The sequence below is a fragment of the Oryzias melastigma genome, linkage group LG18 (genome assembly GCF_002922805.2).
Source record: "Oryzias melastigma strain HK-1 linkage group LG18, ASM292280v2, whole genome shotgun sequence".
Classification (NCBI taxonomy): domain Eukaryota; kingdom Metazoa; phylum Chordata; class Actinopteri; order Beloniformes; family Adrianichthyidae; genus Oryzias; species Oryzias melastigma.
Genome location: NC_050529.1, coordinates 16,805,117 through 16,814,020, shown reverse-complemented (window position 1 = coordinate 16,814,020; position 8,904 = coordinate 16,805,117). Strand labels below are relative to the sequence as shown.

Genomic DNA, 8,904 nt, shown 5'->3' with positions numbered 1-8,904 from the left:
AACATAGCATGAGAGCCTCAAATGTTCTCAAAAAGAGACAAAATTAAAGATAGAAAACTAAATAAAAACATTCAAACGATTGGGTAAGGAATACGTATTTAAACTTAATTTGAGAATTATAAAAAAAACTCTCCAGAAAATTACAAAAAATAGACATTCTTGACCAAAAACAAAACAAAACAAAATAAAACAAGTCAAAAAACAGAAAAAATTGTTACTTTTAATGTTTTAATATTTACACATATTGATACACAAGCGTTAAGATTGTATCAACAGAACAAGATTTTAAAGTTGTGACACTATTGAGCTGAAAAGTACTTTAAAACATTTTTTAAATTGTCAGCAACTATGTAATACTTCACACAAACTTTCTTTGTTTTTAAGCAATAAAAAAAGGAAAAAAAAAATCAAACCTTTTTAAGATATAAATCCATAAACCGATTGGAAAATAAAGACAATAGGATGATGCCATTTTCTTGCCATAATAACATGCAAACAGACTTATTTACACTTACATATACAATACACTCATGATTCCATGAAATATAGTGATTGACCAAATGGAGTTTGATTAAATGCTTTAAAGGTAATGGGACAAAGTCAACATGTACAATCCAACCACTATTATATGGAGCTAAATCTGGGCCAATATTATTTGAAACCGAAATAAAACATTTGGTAAAAATATTAATGTTTGGCCAAAAAAAAAATTGGTTTAAAAACTCAAAATTTCAAATTCAAAACGTTTTTTTTCAGTTTCAAATCTTTTTTTCAGTTTCAAATCTTTTATTTCGTTTTTGAATCTCAAAGTTTCAAAGTTTCAAAGCGCCCTGTCGTGGCGCGTTGGGGCAGGGCTAACACAAAGGACCAATCAAAATCGATGCATGGCGACTTCAGTCTCGGTGCGTTCACTGACTCATTGAACTGTAATAATTACGGTCAGAAAATGGCGGTTTAGTCTGTACTATCATCGTTTAAAGTTGTCCTAAGAAGGGTGTAAAAACCAGTTTTATTCCGTACAAACTGCGCATCAAAAACTCTGTTCTATCCCGTTCAAAGCGCCATTTTATTGTGTTAAATACAGTTGTAGAAAACGTCCTTATGCTTGCTGAAATGGATATGTGGTGGGTCGGCGTTTTTAAGCCTACAGAACACTGTTAAATACATGGCGCCAGTAGCGCAGCGGTACTGTGTAGGACCAGTAAGCATTTTGCATATGGAGCTTGTCCGGCCCGATAGAGGGAGTCATTAATCACTCCTAACTGCAGTGTGTGTTTTGGGGGAACTGGGAAGAGGAGGACCTCGACAGAATATTTTTTTCAAAATATTTTATTTCAGTTTCAAATATTTGGGCCCAATTTTGCTCCATACTACTATGTTGCAATATATTGTTTGTTATAGTCTGTTTGTATTTAGAGGAAATCTTTTTTTAAAAAAGTCCAAAAATGTTTTTCGAAAGATATCATTTTAAATAAATACTGCTTTTTATTAACTTATTTTAAATTCAAGTGTTGCTTCTGTCTCAACAGGATGGGATTTTCTGAATAAGAACACCTAACAAAGTAAAAGTAAACGTTTAGACTGAAACAAAAATATATTCATGTTCAACTGTTGTTGGTCACATCTGATGAGTTTTGGGGTAAAAACGCCCCCCCCCCCATTGCTCTAGGATCAGCTGAGCCTATATAGTTATAACTACCTGTGAGCTCTTGAGTTTCTCGCGTCAGACTTTCAGACCTGAACTGTGTTCTGGTTCTGATTCCAGAACCTGACTGTGAACCAGCAGGCTCATGGTGAGCAGAAATATGATTCATTGGTTCCATTGAGGGACCAAAAGGATTTGAAATAACCAAAGTGTCTGTGGGAGCAGTGACATTTTCAGCAGGCTTTTTGTGCATGTTTGTGAGATTTCCCTCATGTGCCTACCTGTCTGCTAAAGACAATTTCTCTACAGAGTTTGTCAAACAGCTCACTGGATCATAGGTTGATGGATCTCTGTGTTCAGGTGTCATCTCTGGGCTACATTGTTTGAAATTATAATGTTGAGAAGCACTGTTAAATTCACATGTTGCATCCTACTGAAGGATCTTCTTGGAGAGCTCAGTTTGGTGATCTTCTCGGTTACAGGAACTCTCTGACTCTTCTCTTTTTTCCACATTAGATCTGTTGGTTCTTTCCTTTTTCTCATCAGAAGAACTCTCAGGACGATTTAAAGTTGGTTTGTTTTGACCATTTCTTTCAGACATTTATTCGTCGTTGTGTTTGTGTTGTTGATCATCTCCAGATTCTCTGCTATATTTTCTTTTGGGTACTACATACACTATCTCTTCATGTGGTGTTCTCTTTGCTAAAAAATCACATTTTTTTCCAGAAATTTGATTTTCTAATCTAACTGACTCAAATTCATCCTCATCTGATCTTTCAAGTTTTCTTCTTCTTTCCTCAAATTCATCCTCATCTGATCTTTCAAGTTTTCTTCTTCTTTCCTCAAATTCATCCTAATCTGATCTTTCAAGTTTCCCTCTTCTTTCCTCAAATTCATCCTCATCTGATCTTCTTCTTTCCTCAAATTCATCCTCATCTGATCTTCTTCTTTCCTCAAATTCATCCTCGTCTGATCTCTAAAGTTTTCTTCTTCTTTCTTCAAATTCATCCTCATCTGATCTTTCAAGTTTCCCTCTTCTTTCCTCAAATTCATCCTCATCTGATCTCTAAAGTTTTCTTCTTCTTTCTTCAAATTCATCCTAATCTGATCTTCTTCTTTCCTCAAATTCATCCTCATCTGATCTCTAAAGTTTTCTTCTTCTTTCTTCAAATTCATCCTCATCTGATCTTTCAAGTTTTCTTCGTCTTTCCTCAAATTCATCCTCATCTGATCTTTCAAGTTTTCTTCTTCTTTCCTCAAATTCATCATCTTCTGTTCTCTAAAGTTTTCTTCTTCTTTCCTCAAACTCTTCATCATCTGATCTTTCAACTCTTCTTCTTTCTCCACACTAGTTATCTTCTTCTGAAGACTCTCCTCTGTTTCTTGTCTTTCTTCACTGTCACAGCTCTGTACTATCTCATGGCTCCTCTGACTGTCTACAGTCTCCTCATTACATTCTTTTGGTTCATTTGTTTCACCTCTGAGTGTTTCAGTGGATTCAGGTGTGCACTCCTTTTTACTTTCTTCAATCAACGCTTCCTCTGCAGAAACTGAAGTTTACCGACAAGACAGAAAAAAAAGACATTTAAGAATATATCACATTCAGAAAAATACCAATGGAGCATGTTTGTGATCTCACTTTTCCTGTAGAACAGCAGATAAGCACTGCGGGATCTAGTGGGATCAACATGATATACATCATTATTATAGTTAGGGATTATGTGGAGTGAAATAAAGACATGGAAACTTACGTCTCAATTTTATCCAGTTGGAAGAACTGATAGTAAAGCTGCAAAACAATGTAGAAATCTTTGCTATAAATAAAGTTTCTGTGTAAAACATAATTTGTAGATAAAAACACTGAACAATACGTACATTAACTCTATCATCATTAAAGTGATACCATTCCATATCCTCGGGGGACTTGATATTTGCAGTGTAATTTCCATATTTTAAATAACCATGATGTTCCACAAATGCATACAGCTCATATGTCTGGTTCTGGAAACAAAACATACAAAGATTTAAATGGTCAACACACAGAACAAAATAGTGAACATAACAGATTGTGCATCTTACCTGAATCTCTAGAATAAGAGGAAGCTCCACTCTGTGCTCCACTTTGTAATAATGCATATAATAGTAATCAAACTTAAACCTCTTCAGCAGCAGCATCAGAACTTCAGGATGTTGTTTCAGTTCAAGTTTCTGATTGAAAACAAAAAATAATGGAACCATTATTTTCTTTTTGATCTATTTGTAGCATTTTTATTTAAAAACGTTTGACAAGATAAAATATATATAGTATATATATATATATATATATATATATATATAGCTTTGATAATAAGATAACATTCGTAGATTAAAAAAAAATAACCCAAAAGACCACAAATACAACAAATCTAAAAAAATAAATAAAAATAAATAAAACAACAAAATCAAATATAAAAATAATAGAAACTTACAACTGTTGAATCAGTTTTGGCATCACAGTCCTCACAGAACAGCTGGTCCGGACCGCTGACCTCTGACGGATGGAAGTATTGAGTGATGCCGTCCTCCTGTGACATGCATTACTGTTATAACATGAACTAAAGACACACAGTGTTCAGTTGTCTGTGAATGTCACTAGAACTTTTCTTTGAAAAGACGTGATTTAGAAAAGTCTTCTACCACCATTCACATAAACGGTGAAGGTAACTGTCCATCACTGATTCTGAAGATTTTCCTGCCTAACAAGATGATGGAAATCTGTAATGTTCTTCATTGGTGCTGTGAAAAAACTATTTAATTTGCAGTATTGGATTTTTTCTTTTTAAGGTTTTCTCTATAAGACATAACTCACCCATTCTCTGGCCAATCAGGGCGCTTCATCAATTATCTCATTCCTTAATTGATATGTTTTTTGAAATATTAACACAGAACAAGTGGTTCATTGGAATTTCAAAGTTTTTCAGTAATGTCTCACTGTTATGTTGAAAACTACATGTGTTTATGAGTCACATGATCATTTACATAGCAGCTAACAGTTGTTGTGTTAAACATGAAATTGTCAATATGTGTAGAAATGGGATCTGTGGTTAGTCAGTACCTCCCTGCTAAGGGCTGCTGTTAAGAGAAAACCAAACCTAAACTACCAAAGAAAAAAACAAATAAACAAAGCCAGCAAACTAAGACTACCAAGGTCTAACCCCAAACTAAAACAACAAAACCTAGCAGTCTAAGACTGCTGAGGACAAAAAAGGGCAAAAGAGACCAAAACAAACCAGCACCACACCAACTAAAACCCAGCCAGCTCCTCAGCCTTATGCTCTGCTCCCTCCCTGCCTTGGTGTGGCCTCCTCCATCTTAAATAGCCAGCAGGTGCCAATTAAGGCACATCAGCCACACCTGAAGGAGTGGATGGAAAAAGGTCCAGCAGCAGGACGTAACAATGACCAAGACCAAAGAGCTGTCGAAGGACACCAGAGGTCTACAAGACTGTAGACCTGCACAAGACTCAAATGAGCCAATCAAATCGCCAACCAGTCAAGTGTTGATGTTTATTTACTGACTATTTATTTTCTGCACCATTGTATAAATAAATTCATTAAAAATCATTTGATTTTTTTTTTCCTTTGCTGAAGCCAACCCAGCTTCTATTAGGGGAGGGTCCACCATAAACACAGCAGGACCACATACTCACATGCACACTAAGAGACAATTTAGAGTCACTAATTAACATATTAAGCATATTTTTAGACTGTGGAAGGAAACTGGATTGCCAGGATAAACCCACACATGAAAAAGGAGAAACTCCACACAGAAAGGTCTCAGCTGAGAGATGAAAGTCCTAACCACTATACCACTGTGCCCTTTACTGTGATTTCCTGTTTTCTCACATTCAGCATCTCTATAATGAACATGAATTATCTCTCTCATCTTTTTAAGTGAGAAAACCTGAAGAATCAGTGACTCAGAAATACTTTTATGTCCCCACTGTATGTATGTACATAAGATAACTAGGAATTGGAGAGATTCAACTCTCTGTGCTCAACAGAAGTGTCAGCTAAAATACATTTGGGTCTATTAAATGAAATGCTACAAGATCAAACCTAAATATTATTGAGAATATTATGCAGAAAAAAAGATTCCTCACAACTCTGTACTCCGCCTCTGAATCCACCAGTTCCAGAGGGAGACTCCAGCATGGATTATCATCACATGTCTCAGTGTCACATTTGGAGCATTTGTTCTTGACTCTCAGCACACCCTGAAATATCTGCAACGACAGAAGACAAAGCTTACCAACTTTTCCTCCTCTATTCTGTCTCACATTTAATGTGAAGATCATACCTGAGACGCTTCAGGATTGGTTATATTCCTCAATATGTTCTCAAAGCATTCAGCAGCATCAGCCTGAACATGCACTTCAGAGGATAAAAACATTAACAACATTTAATTTAAATGGTTATATGACGTTTTCCAGTATATTTAGCTTAATTTCAGGTAAATTAATTGATTTTCATTATGACAAAATGACTATACAGGTTAAAATTACATTAACTCAACAATATAACTTAAATTTATATTTAGTCTTTCACTTTTTCATTGTTTGAAAATGTAAAACTATGAATTAACGTGATTAATTTTACCATCAGTGATTCCCAGCGCCTTTGTGATTTTATAAGTATTGCAGTCATAATTCTTCAATTCATCAAAAAGCTCCTTCAGATGACTATCTAGTGATCCGGGGGGGCTTCTGTGAGGACCGTGAACACAACATGAGAAACAGTTCTGATGGGTTATGGACAGATCGTTTCTGCGCGTGCGCAACAAACCTCTGGAGGGCTTCTCTGAAGTCTGGTGTCATGAAGAGCACCTGCAGGACGCTGTTCAGGTAGCAGGTCGACCCCTGGTTCAGAAGCCCTTTGTACGGGACACCTTCAGGCACGAGCGCAAACAGAAATGCGGCTTTTAAAGTCACGAAAAGATGTCGCAAAGAAAAAAATAAACTCCTCGCCGCCTTATTCTTACCTGTATACTGTTGGTTTTTTGATGAAGACATTTTAGTTTATTTTAAATAGCAGTTTTTTTTCTCCCGCAGATACTTTCTAAAGACTGTTAATGCACAGAAAAATAATAATGAATGAAAACAAAGTCGCAAAGAAGTTTAGGAAATATTATAACTTACCTGGAAATGAATGAGGAAAACATTGAAAGCTGAGCAGTTAAAAGACCATAAAGTTAAATGTCTGAAAAACACTGAACGGAATAGTTTCTGTTCTGTTTTATGACACGCCCTTCTGGTGGTGCGTTCACAGACTCACAAACATTCACGGTGCTCCACTTGAAACGCTTTTCCAGTTTCATTTGACATCATTTAAGTAATTCTCGTGATGGTAAACACACAGGAGGTTTAGTTTAATTATTTAAAGCTAATAATAAATAAAAGCCTAAAATACAAACCAAATGATCAGAACTTTGACTTTATTTCTTCATGTTAGACTTTATCACCGTGTGAGGCTAAAGGTGATCAGTTTCATTTGTGTGGAAGTGTGTTCATGTACATGTGGGTGTGTGCTGTTTATTTTCTGGTTACAGTATGATTTCCTGTAAGTGCTGATGGTTTCTGATTGAAAGTTAAGGGACTTCCAGCCTCAGTAAGGTCAGTTTGTTGACTTCACTTTCTATTTCTCAGGAAACCAAAAGTCAATTTTCATTGGTTTCATATAGAATTGAGGCTAACAAACTGTGATAATATAACCCAAAATGTGGACATCAGGTGTTTTTTTCTGTATTTCTTTCTAAAACCTCTAAAAATGTAAAATATTGAAATACACTATATTATGTTCTGTGAGTATTGAGTGTGATGCAAATGAATGAACTGGTGAAAAAATGAAAGAAAAGTTCACAGAAAGATATCAGAGAACATGCAGATAAGATAAAACATTCCAACATTGAGCTTTCTCTTTTCCTTTATAATTTATGGTCTTCAAGGTCAGTTTGTGCACAAAAACATATGGAAACCTTTGGTATTATTATTGATATTTATTACAAAGGATCAATCAGAGAATAATGCATCAGTTTATTAATGCAGCATCATTAAAACCTGATTAACAAACACAGATTTCACACAGTCAGTTCAAAACATATTACCACCAAACATCTCAAATGACAACATGCAGAAGCCTAAACATGTTGGATCACACGATTTGTGGGTCATAATGATATGAAAAACTGAACTCATCTTCACTTAAAGATGTGTGACCACACAAGACCACTTTGAGGATGAACTTTTTTTGAATTTATTTTTTCCCTTTTTGCCTTTTTTCCTTGTTCCCTCCCCTCTCCCTGAGTCCAGAGCTTCTGTTTTTGTTAAAGTCCCATCGCTCCTCTGATCAGAGCTCTGAGCTTCTGGGATATTTTGTTGTTCTCCTCTGAGATCATTGATACTTTGTCCCTGAGGTTCTGGAGAGTCCAGACTCAATTTGTCCAAATCAGCAGTTAAAATGTCCACATCTGAAGACTCGTGGATAGAAGCTGGAGCTTCATCTTCAGTCTTGAATGCATCTTCTTCTTCTGCTCTGTCTGAACAAACATCATTTAGTTTATCTGGATCTTCTCTTGTACTGATCTGATCTGATCTGACGTCTCCATCACTCCCTCCATCCGTTCCTTTGCTCCTTTCTGTCGTCGTCTCCTCTGGTCTCGGTTCCTCCTCACTCTTCTCATCCACTCCCTGTGAGTCTCCCCTGCACTGCTCCTCAGGTGTGGCCTCCTCATGACTGGCTCTTACCTCACAGCTGTGGGTATGTGTGCAGGCTTTATTAGTGGATTCATCACTTCCTTCTTTGTGATCATCTTCTCTCCTCTTTTCTTTCTCCTCGTTTTCATCGGTTACCTGTGTTTCTTTTGGCTGCAGGTTCTCTCCACCGGCGTTTGGATTCTTTTTAGTCATTTGTTTCATGTTCTGATCCACTTCTCCTTCACTATGATGATCTGTTGACTTTCTTTTGGTTCGTTTCTGGTCTTCACCTCCTTTTTTGTTTTGTTCCATCTGCTCTGCAGGAGAACTAGACGTTTTTTGGCACTCCATGTCCTGATTTGGTTTCTCTTTTTCAGCGTTTTTATCACAAACTATTTGTTTATGGTCAGGGTTTGTCTCTGTCTTCATAACTTTCTGAGAAGAAGATTCAATATCATTGTCTCTTGCTGGAGGTCGTTTCCTCCGTTTAGATTTTTTTGGGCTCTTTGCTACATTCTTTTCATCTGCG

At 36.2% G+C, this 8,904-nt stretch overlaps 2 protein-coding genes across 3 annotated transcripts; both read right to left on the bottom strand.

Annotated features, from left to right (window-relative positions):
* Positions 1-54: 54 nt before the first annotated feature.
* Positions 55-6,903, bottom strand: LOC112156294 (ubiquitin carboxyl-terminal hydrolase 47-like). Of its 2 annotated transcripts, XM_036216616.1 has the most exons (12): positions 6,822-6,903; positions 6,665-6,748; positions 6,469-6,571; positions 6,283-6,389; positions 5,984-6,057; positions 5,787-5,909; positions 4,114-4,209; positions 3,725-3,853; positions 3,521-3,646; positions 3,397-3,434; positions 3,285-3,319; positions 55-3,195 (listed from the first exon to the last, which is right to left on the bottom strand). In XM_036216616.1, exons 2-12 carry the CDS (start codon positions 6,693-6,695, stop codon positions 2,384-2,386), a joined length of 1,674 nt encoding a protein of 557 aa, XP_036072509.1. In that variant the 5' UTR covers positions 6,696-6,748; positions 6,822-6,903; the 3' UTR covers positions 55-2,383. The 2 variants fall into 2 exon arrangements, with proteins under 2 accessions (XP_036072509.1, XP_036072508.1); XM_036216615.1 differs by having other exon boundaries at positions 3,521-3,853.
* A 1,308-nt stretch (positions 6,904-8,211) lies between these two features.
* Positions 8,212-8,904, bottom strand: LOC112155962 (uncharacterized protein DDB_G0290301; the record flags this gene model as incomplete). The annotated part of the gene is given in 1 exon segment (XM_024288054.2): positions 8,212-8,904. A coding segment is annotated over 1 exon segment (593 nt), but the record flags the coding sequence as incomplete, so codon positions are not given.